The 21,599-nt window shown below is 46.2% G+C and overlaps 1 protein-coding gene across 2 annotated transcripts in view; it reads left to right on the forward strand.

Moving 5' to 3' along the window:
* Positions 1 to 2,233: 2,233 nt before the first annotated feature.
* Positions 2,234 to 21,599, forward strand: part of MAML2 (mastermind like transcriptional coactivator 2) — a 211,739-nt gene continuing 192,373 nt past the window's right edge. Inside the window, exons 1-2 of one of the 2 annotated variants that reach the window (XM_071432733.1) lie at positions 2,234 to 3,054; positions 3,388 to 4,580. In XM_071432733.1, coding sequence (XP_071288834.1) covers positions 4,185 to 4,580 — 396 coding nt within the window. In that variant the 5' untranslated portion in view covers positions 2,234 to 3,054; positions 3,388 to 4,184. Of the gene's footprint in view, positions 3,055 to 3,240; positions 4,581 to 21,599 lie in introns of both variants that reach the window. The other variant, XM_071432732.1, reaches the window with a different exon arrangement.

The following is a 21,599-nucleotide window of genomic DNA, read 5'->3' on the forward strand; positions in this document are numbered from 1 at the left end:
TAAGACATAAACACAGTTTCCTTGGATTAATTATTATTAGTTTAAAAAAACCAAAAAACAACTAACAAAAACCCAACAAACAAACATAAATGCTCTGTTCAAGATTTCTTACTTCACAGTTTAAATAAAGCAGCAATTGCAAGCAGCTTGTGCCCAAAATTTAAAGACGAGAAAACTGACTCAGGTGCAGAGTCAGAGTCTGCTTCAAAGTTAAACAATTTGCCAGGTGAGCAGCATCATACATGAGCCTAGCAGGGAATACCCCAGGAAATCAAAATGGCAAAGGGCAAAGAACTCTCACTGAAAAGTAAATAATGGAAACGGCTGAAAATTCAAAGCTCCAAGTTCAGAAAGTCCTCTGCAGGATTGATATTAAGTATATGCCATTCCAGTGGAGTTAATGTAACTGAAGCAATTTGATATGTGACTTCTAAGCACAGACGAACGAGGCATGTGCTGAGACTGAAGCATGCACTCAAGATTTTAGGTGACACGGGTTCAGCAAAATCTTTTTGTTCCATTTTGGAAAGTTATTAGCACGATGGGATGTCTAGGATGAGAATTCCTGGCTGTGAACTCAGCAGAAATAAGTGCTTTTCTCATCTGGACGGGGCTGCTGCTTTGGGAAACTCAGAGCTTCAACAGCAGTAGGGAATTCAAACAGAAAAAAATGCTCAAGCATGACAGTTCAGGTGAGATTACAATGTCAGGTAAAAAGGTCACAAATTACTGTCAACAGAAGGAATAAAGTAATTAATTGTTCAAGGACCTCTTAGGTTGTTTTATCCTGAGTGTGCTTATGAGAATGCCACTAATCGCAATGGATGTTGCAATGTGTTAAGAACCGTTTGCTTTTAAGAAAATTGACAACCGACCAGTCCAAAACTGATGGCAGTATCCAGGGGTAGGTGACATTCGCCAGGGTCTTCTGAACAAAACTTGGAAAGCCGAGGGATGGCTGTGGGGTATTTCCTGCTCGGAACCACCAGGGGCAGCATTTGCTGCGGATTGAGCGAGCGGGGCTCGCAGCGCAGCCCCGCAGCCGCTGCCTCTCGCCTCGGAAGGGAGAGATCACACGCAAACCGAACTCTCGAGATGCTGCTTGGCAAAAAGCGCATCTTGAAAGTCTCAAGTTAAAATTAAAAAAAAAAAAAAATCTTTGCTTGGAAAGATCATTCTCTGAGTTCTACGAAGTCTTGTAAGAGTGAGAGAGAGAATTCTTCCAGCTGTCTTGGTAGCTTCTGGAGCAGCACCATGGATTTCATATTCCCACAGCCACTTTGAAAAACGGCTAAGACATCATTTTAAACACTCCCACTTACTCTCCATGAGATTCATGTGTTACTGTTGCACGTGTGTTCTGTGACTGACCCCCTTAAGCACAGTAATGACATCTGAGCACTACAGAACGAATAAAAGCCCAAGCAAGGCCTGAAGCAAAGGTAACATGTCTACTCTCTTAGAAACATTATCATTTCATTTAATTTTCCAGCTGTGCCAACCCACTGTTCTCAACAGATTCAAGCTACTGTTACATATCAAATAGTAACCCACTCTTCCTCAGTTGTTCAAGGTTAAACAACAACAAAAACCTCTTTTCCTGTTAGCAATAATGCCTCCCTCTGAAGGCAGCACGGCCCCAAACCCTGTCTCACAGACCTTATCCCTCAGCAAAGTCTCAAAGCATTTGCTGAGACAAACATGGGGCTGGAGGTTCTGGCTGGTGCTCACCAAGCCAGAACCTGGAAACTCACATCTTGCAATAAACCCTCGTGTTTGTTGCCGCATGAAGGAGATGGGGGTCATGAAAGTGGGGGGTTTTATATTTCCTGTATGTCTAATGCTGCATATCTTTTATATTCTGGGGGATTTTCCAGGAATGTGTCACTTTATCACTGGCATTCGAAGTATCTATTTGCATGACCTTGGAAGGGGATAAAAACACCTGAGAGGGTCATTGTCAGCTCCTCCTCATCCTCAGCTTAATGGTCTCAGTATGCTGAGATGAAATTTGTGTATTTTTCTGACTGGACCCGTTGCAGAACTGAAAGAGATAATGCACCCATCTACTAAAGACTGTACAGTCCCAACAGACCTTGGAGGTTTTCCATCAGGGATGTGTCTCTGCGTGCTTGGGGGCCATTTTTATTCCCAGAGGTATTTGGGAATTTGGCTAATGCAGCCACGGTAGTATAACAGCATATTGCTTTAATAAAGCCGGCCAGCTCCCAGCTATTTCTGCATCCTCCTTTACAGCTCACCTACACCAACACGCAGAACCTGACGGCTGCCAGTTGCAGCAAGGCCAGTTCCAGAGGCCACATCTCGCAGTCTAAAATTGCCCTGCTCTAAATAGAGGAGCCGAGCGAGAGAAGCACTAAGCCTGCGGCTTTCCCGGGGAGGAACCACAGTGTAGGCGCTACGTGACTTGCCCCGGACACCCAAGAAGCTCCTGTCAGCGCGCGGAGCTCCCACATCCCGAGCCTGACCTCGTGTCGTGCACTCGTCCCGTGCATGCGAGCGCCCTAGAACGCACTGCTTGTTTTTATACCGTCTGTTCCAGAGAAATCCAGCTGGTAGAGGAGCGCAGCGCCGTGATTTATTTGAGAACTCCCTCGTACTCGCCTGAAGGTCTCGCCGCCGGGGGAGGAAGGAGAGCGCGGGAGGCTGCGCTCCTCGGCAGCTGCTCCGCGCCCGGCCCGGCACCCAGGTAGAAGGCGAGGGGAGCGGGGATTTCCTTGGCTTCTTCCCATGCACATACCTCCCGGGGAGCGGCAGCGGCAGCCCGACTCCCCTCGGCGGCCGCTGGGAGGCTCCGCTCCCCTCCCGGGCGCCGCGTCCCCGGCCGCGCTCCGTGTCGGTGACACCCGCCTCCCGCCCCCGCTCCGCGCTGCTCCGCGCCGCGCCGCACGGAGGGGCCGCGGGCAGCTCCGGCACCGGCAGCGCCGACAGCCCACCGGCAAACACCCGCCCGCCGGCGCGGGCATGGAATATACAAAAACACAAAGGAAAAGTGGCTGCTGGACTGTTCTGGGGGCAAAATGCTGGAAGTTTGTAAGTGCAACTCTCCGTTTGTAATTACTGTCTGAAGAGGGGCTGGGTTGCTTGTTTGGGGTTTTTCCCCCCTCTTCCCCTTCTCCCCCCTCCTCCGTGCTTTTCTTGAAACTGTACTTGAAACTGTTCGATATCTGGGAGTAAAAGGGAAAGTACGCGAGAGGAGTTCTTTGCCTGTGTCCGTAGCTTGCTGCTTAATACTAAGCGGGGAGATGAGCACTGAAAGCAATACGGATTTATCCAGTGGCTGAATTAAGTGAAGGCGAATCGTGGTTTGGAAGTCCACTGACTGACATTGTTCCGGACCGGGGGATCTGTCTCTCTGATTTTTAGAGGAACTACAGTTTAGTGGCAGCCAGCCGGACACAGTCACCACGCCGCAGAGTGGCCAGCAACGAGCGGGCGAGAGAAGCGAGAAAGCACAAAGACTGAACTAACCCGACCCTCCTCCTCTTTCTCCTCCTTCCCCGGCTCTTTATTTGCACATTTACTAAAGACTTAAAAGAAAAAAAAAAAAAAAAAAAGAGAGAGAGAGAGAGAGAGACACCCCAACAAACCCACTCCAGCTAACCTACGAGATTTTCGGTCCGCCGGGGGTTTCTCCGCGCCGCCGACCACGGCAATGCCTTAAATTTTCACTTCAAGGAATAACACCCCCCGCTCCCCCGAAATAAAATAAACCCAATAAACCTGCCAAGTCTCACTCATTCCCGACGGAGAGCTCTTTCGTCCAGGGATTCATTTTGAAGGCAGCGGCTCGCTTTATTTGGCTTTTTTTTTTTTTCCCCCGTTCTCCTCCCCCGGCGGAGCCCCGCCGTCCCCCCCTCACCGGGCGCCCCTCGGCCGGGGCTGCCCGGCCCCGACCCCCCCCCCCTCCCGCCGGCCGATGCTGGCGCAGCCCTAGCGACCCCCTCCCGCCCCCCGATCTGTCAACCCCCCGCGGGGCCGTCACCGCCCGGGGGCCGGGCGGGGGTGGGCTGGGGGCGCGGGGCTGACCGCCCTCCGCCCCGCCGCCAGCCCCCGGGCTCGGGCTCCCGCCGCTGCCCCCGCCTCCCCCCCCATCCCCCCCGCCCTCCTCCATGCGGCAGTGAGGACCGACCCATCCGGAGGGCCAGGACCGGCAGCCAACGATGGGCGACACGGCTCCCCCCCAGGCCGCGGGGCTGGGGGCCGGGCTGCTGGGGGGGGGCCCGGCGGCGCCCCGGGTGCACAGCGCCATCGTGGAGCGGCTGCGGGCCCGCATCGCCGTCTGCCGCCAGCACCACCTCAGCTGCGAGGGGCGCTACGAGCGGGGCCGCGCCGAGAGCTCCGACCGCGAGCGGGAGAGCACCTTGCAGCTCCTCCACCTCGTGCAGCAGGGGCAGGGCGCCCGCAAGGCCGGCAAGCACCCCAAGGCGGCCGCCGCCCCCGCCGCCGCCGCTGCCGCCGGCGCGGCGCCCCCGGACTACCACCAGCACCTCCTCGGCAACGGCGGCATCAACGGGGAGCAGCCGGCGGGGGAGCAGCGCGCCTCGGCGCTCCTGGCGGTGAGTCACAGCGCCCGCTGCCGGCGGGGAGGCGCCGCGCCGAGCCCCCGCTCGCCCCGCGGGGCGCCCGCCCTGTCCGCGCCGTCCCGCGGGCCCGGCGGTGTCCGTGGGCTCGGCCCGCTGCGCCGCGGGGCGGGCCCTGCCAGGCGCCGGGCCCCCGACGGCGTCGAGTGTGTGAGGGGCGGTGGGCGGGCGCCGAGCTCGGGGGGCTGAGGGCGTGTGTGTGTGTGCTCTTCGAAGGGATTTTTTTGGGACTGCTTGGGGTGTTGCTTTGGGATGTTTTTACATCATGCTGTGCACCTACAAACGCGTCGCGCGCCTCTGCCGTCGCGCCTTGCCGGGGCGGTGACATCGGCATCCCTGAGGAGGGCACCGGCAGCCGACGTTGTCAGCGCGTCCCCGAGCAAGGGTCAAAAGTAGCGCTCGAGTATCACCCGCCTTCAGGATTGCTCCCCGTGCCCCGTTCCATCCCGTTCACCAGGGCTCCAGGCACCTATTTTAGGTCGTTTCTCAGCCGTGCCCCTGGAACTGGGGCAGTGCCTAAGCCCGGGGCAGCGGGCATTGTCCGGGCACTGCCTGCGCCCGAGGGGCAGCTCCGAGCGCCGGCCTCGGCAGCGATGCCCAGGTTGTTTTTGTCACCCAGAGGGTTTCGCGGAGCAGAGTTACGAGAGTTTTCCAGGCACTGCCGCTCTGTAAATGATACGCTGACCTTTTTCAACTGGAAATTGCTCTGAACATGTCAAGGAGGCGAAGCCTTGTCTCCTGTTACTTTATTACGAGCAGTCAGTGCACCACGCTTTTGAAGGCGTTTGCTCCGCTGTGCTGCCTCCCAACTCTTAATTCTCGGCACACATGCGAAACACTGAGAGGAGTGACTGCATCCTGATAGGCCCGCGGCTGCTATTCGAACAGCTGAAAATAGATCGCTCCCTCTGCTCCAGACATCAAACTTATCTTTCTTAGTGCCTGACGTATGCTAAAACGGGACCTTTGTGGTCGGTTCTCCCTTCTTACCCGTGCGGTGCGTGGATCGACGTTTGGGGCTGCGTTACTCAGCATCATTCGTGAGGGTGATGATGTAAGCGTTAAATGCGATAACATTGTGTCCGAGGGGAGTTTAGGCGCTTCCACCTGACTCAGTGTTCAGATTAAATCTCCCCACATTCCTCGTCACAATCAAGAAAGCCATTATCTTATTTTTCCAGTGTGTATTAATGTAATGCTTTGCACTTGCCTTATGGGAAAAAAAAAAAAAGGGCTTTTACCTAATAGTGTATGTCCCAGAAAAATTCACTTTCAGAAATCAGGCAACAGGCCTATGTGGGGTTTTTTGTTTTGTTTTGCTTGTTTGTTTTGAATTTTTTTTTTTTTTTTGCTAGTTGTTACTATTATTATGAAATAGCTGGAGACAGCTGCTTGGAAATGCTAAATGAAACAACTCCCAAGAAAATACTGAAAGATTTTCATCTTTTAAGTGCAGAGAGGTTGTTCTTGTTTCTGAGATATCACTAATGGCTATTAGCCTGCTGCTTGCTGGGGATTCTATGCACAGCCCTCGCTCTATGTTGCATGTTGCATTACCTCCCAGAAAACTCCACACACACGTGACCTTGAGAAGCAAAAGGTCTGACAAAGTTCCCATCATTTTTGCACACCAGCCTTCGGTAATCATGCTGACAAGGTGTGTGACTTCAGTGAGCATGACGTTTGGGGCCCTGAACCATGTTTTGACACCAAGTAAATGCTGGCTCATGAAACAGCATTGTTGTAAGGTGTCACTGCACATCCTCCCACTCTATGCTTGACACTGACATTCCTCATTTGCTGCTCTGATTAGGAAACAGAGAAAGGCATTGGTTCAAAGTCACACCTCTGCATTGTGGAGGTACACCTTCTCCTTACCAAGAGCTCCTTACAACAGTGTTGCAAATATTAACAAGGAATAGCTAAACACACAGTGTCTGAGCTGTGTGAATTCAAGTGGCTGAGGGTCATGGGGCTTTGAGGTAGTACAGCTTTGTGTTCCTGTTCTTGAAAATTCAGAGGGCAGGGCTGGACCGGGAAAGAACAGAGTCTTGCTTTTCCTTCAGCCATAGCTGGAAGAGAAGTTATCCCTGCCAGTTATTCCAAGGGTACTAGAAGAGAAAGGACGAGGTAGACTAAGCCTGTTGTCCTGTGCATTATAAATGGATGGGAAGAGAACAATCCCTAAGCAGAATTCATCCTCTCTGGAGTGATTCTCAAGAGGAAATCCAGTGCAAGCCTTATATGTGCTATTCCTCTAATTCCAGATTTATTCCTTGCAGCAGACAGGGTGCACAGGGTCCTGGAACAAGGGGCAGCTCTGAGTTTCAGTTGTGGCAGGTACAGCTCTAGCACAGGGAAGTACAAGACAGGAGCACAGCTTCGAGTCTCACTCTGAGCATGTGAGACTGGACACACAGCCGACTCCAAGGGGAATGGAAAGCTCCATATGCCTTGCTGTAGGTCCACCAGTTTAAAAAAACACCCCACAGCTCCACACAGATAAGTGCAAAGGCAGTCATAACTCTCGCTGGGGAGCTCTGGCTACCAGGACACTCTTTTTTCTGAAAAACCCAGCTGGGTTATTTCCTCTGCTTTGCAGGTCCCACTGCTCTTGTTACACATGTGCCTGCAGTGTTTAGTGGCACTGGATGGGTCATTTACACAGTTGGACTCAAAAGTAAATATTTGACACTTGGTAACATTTGAAACAATGTTTCCTTGAATGTATCAAAGAGCTTGAAGTGATTATCTGACATTGTTGGTACTATTATTTGATAATTATCTTTTCCCAGTGGGCAGTTTAAAACTGGCAGAAGAGAGAGTTTTTAGAGGAGTTTGGTTTGGCCTCAATTTAACATTGTTACTTTGATTTTTGAGAAAGTATCTTTAGCAACAGCATTTTCTAATTGCTGAGTGGAGATCAGATTTTTTTTTAGCTGGACCAATGAATGTGGGCGTGTGTGAATGAGAGATTTATTCTTCGGGACGCAGCTAGGGAAGCTTTTGTACTTTCTGCCTTCGTGCATTTCCCAAGAGCTGACATTTGTTTATTTATATGGTGTTGTTACTTTCCGTGGTGCAGAGTGGAACAGATAAAAAAATATTCTGTCTTGCTTTTATACATACATCTATATGTATGTATATGCCCTTCAGCACTTAGCTGTTTATACTATTTATGTTATATGTAAACAGTTAGCTCTGGAGGGCATTCCTCAGTGCCTTAAGCACTGAACTGGTAATACTAAACTTCTTGCATTGCAGTTTCAAGTCTCTGGCAGCCAATTCATTCCATCATCCTTCTGACACAGGCTGAGCACTGCTCATTTTGCTCTATGACAGCTGGGAACTCTGTCTCATAGGCATTAGTGGATTATTCTGGCCAGGTTCTTTCATTGCAGCCATCACCCCGGTGGCTCTGAGTGTGTTAAGCAATGTTTGTCATCAGTCACAGGTGACTTGTTCTACTTTCACCCATCTCATGGTTGTGCTGAATTTATCATTAGAAGAATTCATTTAAAATAGCAATTAAATATATTAATATTTTCTGTACTTGAAAAGTGACTGTAAAAGTGGCCTGCTCCCCAGATATAGTCTGGAAGCAGGTGAAAAAAGAAAAGGGAAAACCATCCCATAAAACTGATATATTCAAGGAAGAGGGGAATGTGTTAATTCCTCGTGCTTCCTAAATTTTCATCAACAGCTGTACAAATCTAGAAGAGTCAGTGCATTTGTCCCAGTTCCCAGAGGACCTCAGTGAAAACCAGGGTTGCCTGACTGGTACCAAGAGCCAAGACCGACTTGTAAAACCTCAATTTAGGCACTTATTTTATGTGGAGATCCTGAATTAATTTCCTTAGTATTTTTTTTTTTTTTTTTAATGATCCACACTGTGTTTGCTGAGGTTTGGCCTCCTCTGTGCTAGTGTTAAAGATCCTTGAGTATTGTAAAAAGGACGATTGTGGTCTGGTATCTTTGCCCAAGCTGACACTTATCCCCATCTCCCAAGTTCTTTGTTTTGTTTGCTGCTTGGCTGCCAGGACACCCTGCAGAAATACCTGCATTTTTTGTGAATGCACATAACATTTGGAAGTGCTCTGAAGCAAGCAGGATAAGGTGACCAGCTGTGGGGTGAAGTGACATTATGGTGTGGTGAAGACAGGTGGATTAAAGCACAAACTATTCTGCAAAGCTAGAGTGCAGTCTTTTCACTGACACAAAGTTTGGTGCCAAAGCAATGGAAATGTTCTGTCTGTGGTATAAAGGACTGCTTTCTGCTCCTTGGGCTTCTGCAGGAGCAAAGCTGTGTTCTGACAATCACAATTTATGTAGCTGAGTCAGGTAAAAGGAGTAAGTCACATTGCTTGTGTGGGTGGAAAACATTGATCTGCTGTAATGGGCCCTCTGGCCTGCTGAGAGCCATTTGCTTTGGATGGACATGGGTGCCATTTTAAAATCTTTTTTCCCCTTAACTGTGAAAATATTTTCCAGACCAAGCTGCATAGAAGCTGTTTTTAATGAGGATTTCAACAAATGAATTTGTTAAATTTATGCTAATTTGTAGGATCCTTTTCAGGCCTACCTCTCCCATCAAATCACTTGCACCCTTTAAAGCTTTTTCAGCTTTGAATACATTTAATGAAAGTCTCCTCCATTCTGAAACTGTTTAAGAGACTGTTTCCACCACCAAAGTTTCTGTAGGCAGTGAGCAGAGGAACAATGTCTCTGCCTGGACTTGATGTGCTCTCCAAGGCCAATCTGTGGGCTTATTAACATCTGTGGCTGTTATGGCTTGTCCTCTGACAGAGTTCTTGCATCCCCTGCAGTACTCAGTTTGAGTCCCTTTTCTGTAGCACCACAACAAAGGAAAGTGATATTCAGCTTCTGTTTGTTCTACTTTGAAAAGTGGGACTCCAGCAAAAATGTGAGCTGTTCTGTGGGGAAATCTGAACGTTAGACAGGTATGTCTGAGTCAGAGAAGCTGTTTTGCTGTAACTTTGACTCACATCACTATTGGTACTTCTCCCCTCGCAAAGAGCACTTCCTGCAGAAGGAGTATGTGGGGTTCAGTTAGGTTGCAGTGACCAAAAAAAAGCCCCAGCAGTTTAGGTTAGTCAGCAGGTTAAGAAAGGCCACAGTGCCTCTCTTCCTCCTCCTAACTGCTGTCAGCAGTCCCTTCTACCAAGATATTGTCTTCTGAGGCCATTTGTGGTCTGCTTTTCTTATTAAGTCTGCTGCCTTATAAAACTGAAACTTCACCACTGTCTCATTAATGGAAAAGAATTTAGGTCCTTTTGACAACTATGGGAAGGGTGGTATCTCCACTGCTTTGTTTATATTGCACTCCCTGTGTGGTGTAGGAGGAGCTGGAAGCTGGCAAGCTGCTCCAGCTAACAAAGCACTGGCATAGAGGTGCCAGCTCTGTCAGAAAGTGTCTCTGTGGTCTTGCAAATGTTTCCTGCTGTGCCACTATTTCCCTTCTATGCTTTAGCTTTTCTGGTGGTGCGGTCTCACCAGCACACGGGACCTTGGGTTTTGCTGAAGGCTCAACTCTACATGTCAATGACCTGACATGAATATATCCTGGAATTCAAGGAGGTGATTAAAGCAACCACTTATGTAACACCTTAGAGGGCATGAAATCAGCTGCATGGTGCCTAGAAGAGCTTTGGCCACCTGGCTGCTCTGAAGAGAAGAAGAATCAGGTCTTTGCTCTTTGACTTCTCTCTGGTGTCTGCATGTCAGTATTCCCCTATATGAATTCCCAGTGGTGGTACTCCCAGCAGGAGTAAGATGAGGCTGATGGGATTCTTGACAGGTCTGTATTTTCCACAAATCTTAATCACAGTCTGTAAACCTGAAAAAAGTCTTACCTATGTCATGCTGCTTCAGTTTATAACAACTTTGAGCAGTGAAAGAGGCAGTAGTCTTGGCTGCAGTAAAGAAGGAGCTGGTGCTGAGTGAGATTTGGATCCAAGTTTCAACTTAGCAGTACTAAGATACAGATTTTTTCTGTGCTTTTTTTTCTTTTAAATAAAGACATAAACTATTTATGCCCTAGGTTACCATTAGAAAGCTTCCTATAGCCACTATAGAGCCAACTTGTAAATTTTGCTACACCTTGTCCGGTTCTTCCAAAGTATTTTTAGATGCAGGTAATCAGTCCATATTTGTACTGTAGTGCCAACACTAATACCTAAACCATAATACCTGCAACTCTCAAGCAACTGCTTTTAGGTGAGCATGCTGTAAACTGAAATCTAAGTGTTTCCACTTTGACTCTAGGATCTATTCAACAGATTACTCCTGTTATTTCACTTCCATAAACCACAGTTTCTTCTATGAAAGATACTATTTATCACTTCTGTAAAGTGAATTGAGATGTGATGGTGAGTTTTATTGCTCAGAAGCCAAATTCATTATGGATGGAGCCTAAAACAGGAATTTTGAATGTTTGCTTTGACAAAGCCTTGGAGAAGCTTCAAATCACCTTTTCAGCCTTTGACCCACAGAACTGAGTATTGGAAATACAAACCTTAATGGGTCTTTTACATAATCACATGACTCCAGACCTAGGTTTTCATGGCACCATGTTGCCAATATTCACAATAAAAGCGCAAGATGTGGCAGTGACCTTTGTTTTTAGCAGAGAAAAGCATCTTTTTACCTTCTTTTCATAATCATGAATGTGTATGCTTTATATTTTCTTGATTTACTTGTTCCTGATTCTGCATCAGTATGTGCTCAAATTAATCTCCAATTAAGTCTTCCATGTCCAAGTTTCATGTACTTGATGCTTCAGCTAACTGGGAGCAGAGTGGGACTGGAACTGAGAGTATATAAGTCATCAGGTCTCTCTGAGCCTGCAGCTGCTCCCCAGTGAAAGCAGGTGAGAGCCACCTTGCCCTGCATGTGTTCTCCCATCTGGTAGTAATGGAGGATGGTTCACATTTAGGGCTCAGGGTGAGAAAAACACTAAGAAATACTGCTTAATTGAATAATTTATGCAAAATTCCAATGCACTTACATAAAAATTATAATTTATTTTAGTTTTAAATCGAAAACACCCTCATGCCTGTGGTTTCACCTACAGGTGTTGGCATTTCCCTAAAGAAATTCCTTGTATTCAGAAATGCCTCCTGTAGCTATTTTTATCTATGTCACTCAGTTATAATTCTGATGTGCTTGCAAACCCAGCTGAATCAAGGTGGAGAGAAATTAGTACCAATTAGGAATCAATGTGAAAGTGCTTCTGAAAAGTGAGGATGTAGATCTTGCAAACCCATTTACCTGCTGCTTGAGCCTGAAGCTGGCTAAAAGACTTGGTAAGATCCTGGACTAGCAGATGAAACCCCAAGAGCATTCATCATGGCCATTCTGTTTTGAAACAAAGCATGCTATTGTGTAAGAGTCATCCTGGTGGTACCCTGGCTTTGTTGTAGATCTCTGCAGCCACCTCCCTAGAGTAGGTGTTATACAAACACCCAGTGAGAACTGTGCCCTTCCCTGCCTAGCTCAGTGCCTCAAGAGACAAGATAGACAAAGAATGGAAGGAGGAACAGAAGCACAGAAAGGTCAAGTGTCTTGCCCAAGGCCAAACAGCAGGTCAGTGGCAGAGCTGGGAACAGAGCCCAGATTTCCTGACTCCTAGTCCAGCGCTCTATTAATCATCTCTTTGCTTTGTGTTCCTGGCCTGTTACTGATCATAGGAAATGTGAGGATGACTTTCCAACAGCTTCAGAATTGCTTCTTACTTTTGGAAACTATTGATCATCACCATGTTATTGAGATAAAGAGGTCGTGTACTGGACTCTTGTACATGTATATGCTCTAGAGGATTCAGAACTGAGTGTTCTGGGTATTGATTTCAATCCAGGACACTGAAAAGCTATATTTCCTAATCCCAAATGTTTCTTCTAAGTCAAAATTTTAAAGTCTTTTTTTTTCCCCTTACATTATGTACAAAGTGGTTTGTTTTTATAGCATTACCCATCACAGTTGAACTCCTATATTGGTGCTTGCCCTATAAATCAGTTGTAACAGTCATTTAATTAGCAGGGCTTTTCTTCTCAATGGAACTTACCCATGAAACAGTCAGAAAACCAGTAAGTCAACAGTCCTGAGACACTGGTGATCCTTACTTATTTTCATTCCTCACTGTAGGATGTATTCAGTTTCCAAAGCCTTTCAATGGTTTATCTTGATCACAAAGTTAATTATACCTGTGAGATTATTTTTTCCTTCTGAAAAATTTTCACTTGAGGCAAAACTCTGGCTACTGTGGTAATGACTTACTGAGAGTCTCTTGTAAACAATAGTATAATCACTTTCTTATAGTCATGGCAACAGTGTTTAAGCAATGAGCTTACTGAACATAATGTGCACTGTCTCCACTGAATAGTATTATTGCAGCACTGAAGTGTATGCTGCTCATTTTCAGAAGACTCAGAGACATAAATTATTCAGCAAAATAACACTGCTTCAGAAAGCATCTCTGAAATCATTGCATTCTGTACTAGCCAAAGAAGGGCGTTCATTGGTGCTGACAGGGCTGTGTTTAGTTACTGCACAACAGTGGAGTCTTTGGTACAGCCTTGCTCCCACGGAGTTTAAGGGTGTCTGTCTCAAACCACTTGAGGACTGTGCTACCTGTTGGCAGGGTTGTGCTTCTCCTGGTAATGTTTGCTGCTGTGGAGGGCAGAATGGATCAGGAGGATGCATCCTGCACATATCCATGGTGTGAGAGGTGGCGACTAGGTGCAGAAGGAAGAATTTGGTTTAACAAACAGGAGGTTTACTCAATCCCTTCCCTGGCTCAGAGGATCACCTGGATGCCTACTCAGTAGAGTAGGGAGGCACTTTGGAGAGTGGGTGACTTCATGGGCAGCTTCAGAGGTGAACCCCAAGACAAGATATCCCTGATTTTTCTGTTTATTTTGTTTTTGTATCTCCCTTATTCAAATATCTAGACTTGAAGGAAAGACCTTGTTGGCAACAGTTGTTGTTCTGGGATGAGTCATTCCACCAGATTTTAGAAATACCGCCTCAGTGACAGTTGGCAAAAATGCTGCATGGGCTGTTCAGTTTATGTTTTTCACTTTGGAAAATCAGACCATTTATTTAGGGTTCTGTTGCTTTAGAAACCGTCTTCAGGTGCCTTGCCTTGCCTTGCCTTGCCTTGCCGTCCCTTCCCTTCCCTTCCCTTCCCTTCCCTTCCCTTCCCTTCCCTTCCCTTCCCTTCCCTTCCCTTCCCTTCCCTTCCCTTCCCTTCCCTTCCCTTCCCTTCCCTTCCCGCTTTTTTCCTTTTTTTCCCTTTTCCTCATTGTTATGGCATCTCAACATCTGCATTTTCAGTCCTGATTATGATCTGATTTGCCCTTCCTGAAACTGCCTATGAGAAATACTGCGGACATGGCACTGTGGAATACCAGCCTAATGTAGGATCAGGCCTTTTATTTCTGATCATTATGCTAGTTTATAGACAATTATTTTGTTTTCCAAAGAAATGCATTCTCTCTGCTTCTCTGAAAGCTTTTGGTTCGCCATCCTTCCAAGCTAGATAGACTTGGTGTTCAACAGGCAGCCGCTTACCTCCATGGCCCGGTTCCCGGAAACACTTATGCGTGTGCTTAATTGTGCACACATGGGAAATCGCACTGAAATCAAGATGTGTCGAATTAAGCAAGTCAAGAAATATTTGCAGGGTTTGGTCTTTGTTCAACAAACAGGCCTCAGCCTGGCTGAAGTCCACGACATGCTACAAAAAGAATCCAAATTCACAAGTAAGTAGTGTATTAATTATCGATTGACTTATTTTCTTAAACCAGTTAATTCTGTACTTTAAAAAACTACTTGCCATTTTTCCTGCAAATCCAACTGCCCTTCCTTTCACACTCATTTTTCCTCCTCACTGCTCAACTCCCAACGGACCTGAGCTGCCAGCCACATGATCCTCTTTTATAACTATTTGAGTTCTGACGTTTCTTTTTTCCTACCAACTTTGTGTATTACCATAATGGTTCCTAGGACATATTTTGGCCAGCTTTTAGGGAGAGAGAGAGTGTCACAGTGTTTCAGGCCTTCATTTCTAAGTGCAATATTAAATATAATCCTTATAATTATAGCACTGCCACTTGGACTACTGTAGTTCAGGCTATGTCAATATGTCGTCAAAAGGTCTCTTTTTCAGGAGCTGGAACTCAGTCATGTTGATTGAATTGAAATTTGATGGCCAGCAGCTGCAAACACACTCTGCCTCCATTCCCCCTCCTCCCCCCACTCCCCAGCTTCCTGCTTTTTTCCCCCTTTACTACAAAATCTTCTTGCTTTCCGTCAAAGTCATAGTTTAGAAAACAGAGCTAATGGCTAATTCCAGGCTCAGTTAATTCTGTCCCTTTGGGTAAGTCAAGACTGTCTTTGAGGGGTGCCCTGAGGCAACCTGAAGGCATAATCTACAGTCTGTGTGTGGATGGTGAATCTGAGAGCACAGCTCAGGTGCAGTGTGAAGGCTATCCTCAAACTAGGCATGAACATCCTTCGTGTAGGAGCTCCTAGAATGACATCAGTGCCACTCTCAGCAGCTAAGGAAGCTATAGATGTGCCTGGGCTGATGTCTGTGAGGCTCCTGTGTAAGCAGGCCTGGGAGCACCACAGCCCTCTCCCCTCTCGTCCCCTTGGTCAATCCCATACAGACCTTGCTATTCATCCAAGCAAGGGCATTGGGATGAGGGCAATTGCCAGCAGCAGTCTATACTGCAAGTTTAACACACAACCTTTTCAGCCCTAGGGGACTGGTGGGAAAAAAAAAGCTTTGAACTGGGGGAAAAAATAACTGTATCCAGTAGTTGTATAGCATGATCCTGTCATTTTTGGTACTTAGAAACCAAAACAAACCCCCAGCATTCATAACACAAGATATCCAGGTTTTAAAAGGTGCCACTTGGAAATACACAGTAACTACTTTTCATAAGGCCCTTTAGTCCATGTGTTTACAGGTGGACCAGAATAGCTCTGCAGAAGTTAATCCAGTCCCTTGAGTAAACAGTATGTACTTCTAAAACTTTCTGTATAAACCAACCATATGTAAGGCCTTTGGCATACATTTGTACCACACACAACAATACATCTGAGGGACCCTGCTAGAGCCAGGATGGCTAGTGAGGTTGACAACCCCCTTGCCAGTGTACTGAATGTGTGTTCATTCTGTCATGCCTCTGAAGGATAACAGCCTTTGGATGACAGCTGTACCAAAAGGGCTATTTACTGCAACACTTTATTATGTGGTTCTTGCAGCCCTCTCCCAGGACGTACTGTCTGTGCTTGGGTCTCCCAGGCTGCCATCAAAGCACAGGCTCTTTGACACGGGTCAGAAGGACTCCTCACCCCAGCCTTGCATTGCCACTTTTGGTCACTGAAGTCACACTCACCCCCTTCCCCTGGTAAAGTTCTTCTCTGCTGTCCCCCTCCTCCACTTCCTTAAGCTATAAGCCATGTCTCCTCCTCCACATACACCCCCTCTCACCTGGGTTATTGCCCTCCCATCTCTCCTTTCATGCTTCTGACACTGCTGCTTCATAATGTTGTTTTTCTAGTTTGGAAAGGCCAGAGGGCCAGGCTGAGAGGGACATGCTGAACACATGTTTTCCACATGTTCTCCTCATCTTCGCTCATACTGCTTCTCTAGCTGTCTTTAGCTTTTTTGCTACAATGGACATCTAATGACCTTGAGTGTATTCTCTTCTCTTACTAGTTTTATAAAGGATGAGCTCAAAGTTCCTGTGTCGCTGTCATATGAAACTTAGAGCAAAAGCTTCTGTGAGTTGACAAGGCACTTGTAGGTTCTTTGACCCTTCACCACAGGCCATGAGCACTCACAGACTGGGCATACAGTTGTGAATGCTTATGCTCCAGTTCAGAAAAATACTAAAAAAGTATGTGTGACAATAAACATATGATTAAATACTTTTCTGTTTGAGTGCTGCTTCATTGTGGAAGTGGACCCCTTTCTGGAGGAGGCATCTTTATTGGTCTGATTCAGAAAATGCTTAAGAGTATACCAAAGTTTTAAGAATAGTAGTTCATCCACTATCTTGTATTTTAGTGACTCTTAAATAGGGCTGTGTGGTGCAGGTAAAGCAGAAAATGTGGAGGATCTCCTGGTCACCTTTTATGTTTTCACTCACTCTGGAATCTGAGTGTCTCTGAACTGTAAACACATTTTGGAAGTGCTACCACCTATTTGCTGTTTGAATGTTCAATAACGTAACTGTGGTGCATACCTAGGTGCAGTACATTTAAAGCAACTGCCATTAAATGAAGGGCAATTATATCTTAGAAAGGTAACTTCATACAGAGTTAGCATTATTTCCATGACTGTGTTTGACAGGGAATTGGACCCTTGGACTCTTGGATTCCTCTCCTGCATCCCAATGACCAGTCTGGTAACACTCAGGAGTCCAAATCTTTTTGACTTAAAACATGTAGGCATCAAATCTTCTCTGTACTGAACTGAAACCAAGGAGAACTGGACATCTAATTGTATTTTTGAATCTTAGCCTAAAATCTCTGGAGACTTTTGGAACATTTATCCCTAGGAGATTTTGCTGGAGTCAAGAATACAGGTTGGAGCCATGGCTGAAAAAAAAACCCAAACCGACATGTGACATCAGTGCATCAGTCAATGAGTCATCCATCAGTGCCAGAGGACAAAGTATTCTTTGTATTTACCTAAGTAGTTACCTATTTACTTTCTGAAATAGTAGTACTAACTTGACATTTTGGTTTGCTGTACAGTGAAAACACTATTTTAAATGCCTTGTATAAAGACAGGCTTTCTTGTTTCTTGAACAGTTAGAAATACTAGAGAACAAATGTAAAAGGCCCATTTCCTTCCTTGCTTGTAAGTGTGGTCTAGGAAAAATCCTGAATTTTGCTAGTAGGAGACAGTCCAGTCTCTTTTCTTGCCAGTGTTGTGAGTGTTGGGCCTTTAGAGAAGGCTGAGTTATTATAATTTCCTTCTGATCTTTCAGTGTTTCTGCTTTCCCTCTGTTTTGGCTTTTCATTCTATAGATATATTACTGAAAATGTATTTTAAAAAATTAAAGGCAATAATTTCTTGAAAAGGGCTTTACCTGTAAAGGACTCTAGGCATACCACACACAGGCAGGTCCCAGCTGGGAAATGCAATATTAAGGCTGAAACTCTGTCTCTCAGTCTCCCTGTTTCTCACGGTCCTTGCAGGGTGGTGGGATGCCTGAACTTCCCAGCACACATGGTAACCATCGATCTCAGAGTGGTGTTAAGAGGCCAGTGCTAGGAGCCCAAGGCGGAAGAAGAGCTGAAGGGCAGAGGAAGAGAGCGAAATTTTGCTGTCAGTGCTCAAGTGTCTAGCACAGTACAATCCTATGACAAGTAAGCAAAGGAAGCTTGAAAAAATTACCCTGGGACTAGGAAAGCAAATTGATGCAGAGCAGGATAGCCATTCTTTCAAGAAGCAGTAGAATTATTTTTTGTCATTTTCCAAGGAAGAAACTGATCCAATTTGACTGACTCCACTCTAGCTGTGCAACAGGAGCCAGTGGCCAGACCTCCTGATTTATCAGGCCTATTATAAGACAATTGCACACCTAAAACTTGTGCTTTTCTGTCTCTTGGTATGCTTTGTATCCTCAGAACAGGTTTTCTCCCTCAGCACTTAATCCCTCTTTAGCCATCACCTTTTTCTGCTTGACAAACCACACTCTGTGTGTGCACTTTGAAGGTTGTGTGGGCGCCAACTTAATGTGAGTGCTTTGCTGGGGAGGCCAGAGCCCTTGCCTCTCACAGGGGTAATGAACTACATATTAGGACCTGGCTTCTTCTGAAATGGTATTTAAAGGTACAATATTACAGGAACAATGGATCTGAAAGCAAAACAAAGCTGCTTAGAGCCAGAGACATTTAAGTCCTGCATGAACAACTCTGCTGGTCTTTTGTAACTATCTCTTATCTAATCTAATCTAACCTAACACATTAGTATCTTTACTGCATTTATTATCCTTTTATCAAGGAATGGCAGGAAGGAGATTGGGGCCTTGGTAAAAGCATGAGGCAGAGAGGCATGAGACATAATGTTGAGCAAAGGTTAAAAGAGCTATACAAGCTCTTCTGTTAGGCAATGAGCATTGCAAACAGCAGACCTTCTTGTCCTTCTCCCAACCCACTGACTTTGAGGTGGTGAGGACCTGATGGCAGATACTTGGTGTTGATAACTGAGATGCTATAGCACAGAAATGGATTGTTCAAAGGTTTCCTTGCCTTAGAGAGTTTCTCCAGCAAAATTCAAATGCAAGGCCATGGATACCTCTGATCACTGCTCAGAAATATTATTAATGAGACCATTTTTCTGAAGAGGTCCTGTAGTTTCTACAGCATGAGATTTCATTTGGTTTCCTTGATGGGAATGAGCTACAGCTACTGTCAGTGTTTATTTTCAGTTAGTTTTATTGGTGGCACTGCTCAGTAACACATGGTTAGGATAGTCCAGTTAATCAATCCTCCTCCTCGCTGCCTCCCCCTTTAATTTTTTTGTCTGCTCTTGCATCACAGAAACATTTCCAGCAATTCACTTTACATAACAGTTACTGAGGCAAAGGGCTGTCTAGTTATGCAGAAACTCAGCATCCCAAAATAGATAAGGTTGAAAGGGGCTACAGTGGGTCATCTGATCCAACCCCCTGTTCAAGCAGGACTGTTCTAGATGCAAGATTGTGTGTCCTATGGTGCAGGATTGCATCCAGATGGTTCTTGAATATCTCCAGTGAGACAGATTCCACAACCTCTCCAGGCTACCTGTTCCAGTGAGGAACTTGACTGATAAGAAAGACTAACCCTTCATACAAGTTATTCCTAAACCAAGCATGACAGGGAGGCACTTATGAGGTGCTTATGAGGGCCCCTTAAGGCCCTTAGTTTTAGCCAGGATGGGCTGCTTAGCAGGAGACACAGGGAGTGCCTTTCCCACTCACAGCAGGCAGAAGAAAGTCTGCTTATTTATGAAAACAGTCCTGAAAAAGAGAAAGCAAAGTTAAGCTGGAGTATTTGGTTCCTAGTGGAACACTTGCAGCTTGCACTGATGATGATGCCCACTGGTGTGTCTGAAGGCTGTCAGCCAGCAAAGATAGCCCACCCATGTGATGGGGGATGCAGGCATGCAAACCACAGCAACTCCTACCTGGGGCTGCTCTGGCTAATGGCAAGGGACACTTCTGACTGGGCAGGGATGAACCATAATGTAGGATGGTGATATGAAGGGCTTCATATTCACTTTCCTGGTGTGATTCCTCTGCTTGCAAAGAACACTAGGCAGATGGTTGGGAACTGCCACCCATCTGTCTATGATGGGAAGGAGTACCTGGCATGGCAGAATGAAAAGGTCTGAGCTACTGACAGACAGTGGCTTTGCAACTGGATACAAAGCAGAAAATGAACATGTAGACCCTTGGCTAGGGCAGGACCATTCAGTTTTATACCCAATCTCATTAATTTCTTCTGATTAACACCAGTGAGAGAAAGAAGAGAATCTGTACCAATAGCAACAAGGCTGTAATTTCACCTCTGGTTAATAAGCCATTTGATCTTTGCTTTACTGGTCCTGCTGGAAACCAATCTGACCTCCTCAAGCTGAGGCTGCCTGCCCCATGGGGCTGACATCCTAACACACATCTGCAGCCATCACCAGTGGCACGTGAGGGAGTGACAGAGGGAACGTCACGTTCATCCTAAGGCTTCCCAGCCTACTGAAAGGAATCTTATCACAGCTGAGACAGAATAGTGCAAAGCTCTAGATTGCTTTTCTGGGTCTGTAGGTTCTGAGACTGCTGTGGCAGTGCATCACAGAGTCCCAGGAGGAAGTTTTATTGTTGTGTCTCAGTAGGAGCCACCGGGATTTTACTAGTGAGCCTGTTCATACAGAAGACAAGTGTTCACGTTGCCACTGAAGAAAAAAGGACTGGCCCCAGCCTTAAAGTGTAATGCTATTTTCTTAAGATAAGGAAAAATCAAATTAGAAATCATTTTCATAGAAGAATTCAGTTTGGGTTGACTGGCTTTGTTCAGGTCATCAGTACATAATCAAAGGGTTGCTTCTGTTTTTGTGTCCTAGTTCATGTTAACACACAGAAACTTGCATGCTAACCACTGTTTTCACCACTACCAAATTCTAGAGGTCAGGGACCTCTAGAATTAAACTTACAAGCTATCATAGTGTGGGTGGACAAACCTCTTTCAGGGTAGTAGCTGAGAGACTCATTTCCTCTGTGGATGAGCCACAGAAATGGATGCATAACACACACTGACCAGTGGGTTACATTTTGGCCTGCACTGCAGATGTAACCCAGCAGCCAGGGTGAAGCAATCCTAAAATGACATGGAACATACCATCATTAGGAGCTCATCACACTGTGGGTATCAAATTAAGTGCTTCTCTTGCCAATGAGAGTTCAGCTCAGTGTTAGGGTGTCAAGATTTACGTTAGTTGCAACAAATCCTGCCTGAGCTATCTGTATGTCTATCATGTAGAAAACTCACCCTCTTTCTTAAGCTATCCACACCAAAATGTCTCTAATGTAAGTTTGAACGAAATATTCTGGCTGGGATTATGGTTCAGAATGGTTCTGCACTAACTTCAACTGAAACACATGTAACTGAAGTGCTGTTAGTCCTCCAGAATCCTTATTTGTACCATTCACCCCAAAAGAAGGATGGATTCTCCCACAGGTTGTACTGGACTAAGACAAACTGCAGGGCTCTGTACAAGGGACTGTGGCCCCACACTGCCTCAGTCACACGTGTGTCAGTGAAGAATGACTAGTGCTGGCAGGATTTTGCAATGGGGACTGACACCCCAAGGTCACTTGTCCTGCAGCAGAGGTTCACGCCTTTCCACAGACTTACTCCAAGGCCAGGTACATTGAAAGCATGGGACTATCTCAGCCTACATTTAAGCTTGAATACTGG

Source organism: Agelaius tricolor, unplaced genomic scaffold (genome assembly GCF_023055355.1).
Source record: "Agelaius tricolor isolate 1412-34295 unplaced genomic scaffold, bAgeTri1.0.p SCAF_9, whole genome shotgun sequence".
In the NCBI taxonomy this organism is placed as follows: domain Eukaryota; kingdom Metazoa; phylum Chordata; class Aves; order Passeriformes; family Icteridae; genus Agelaius; species Agelaius tricolor.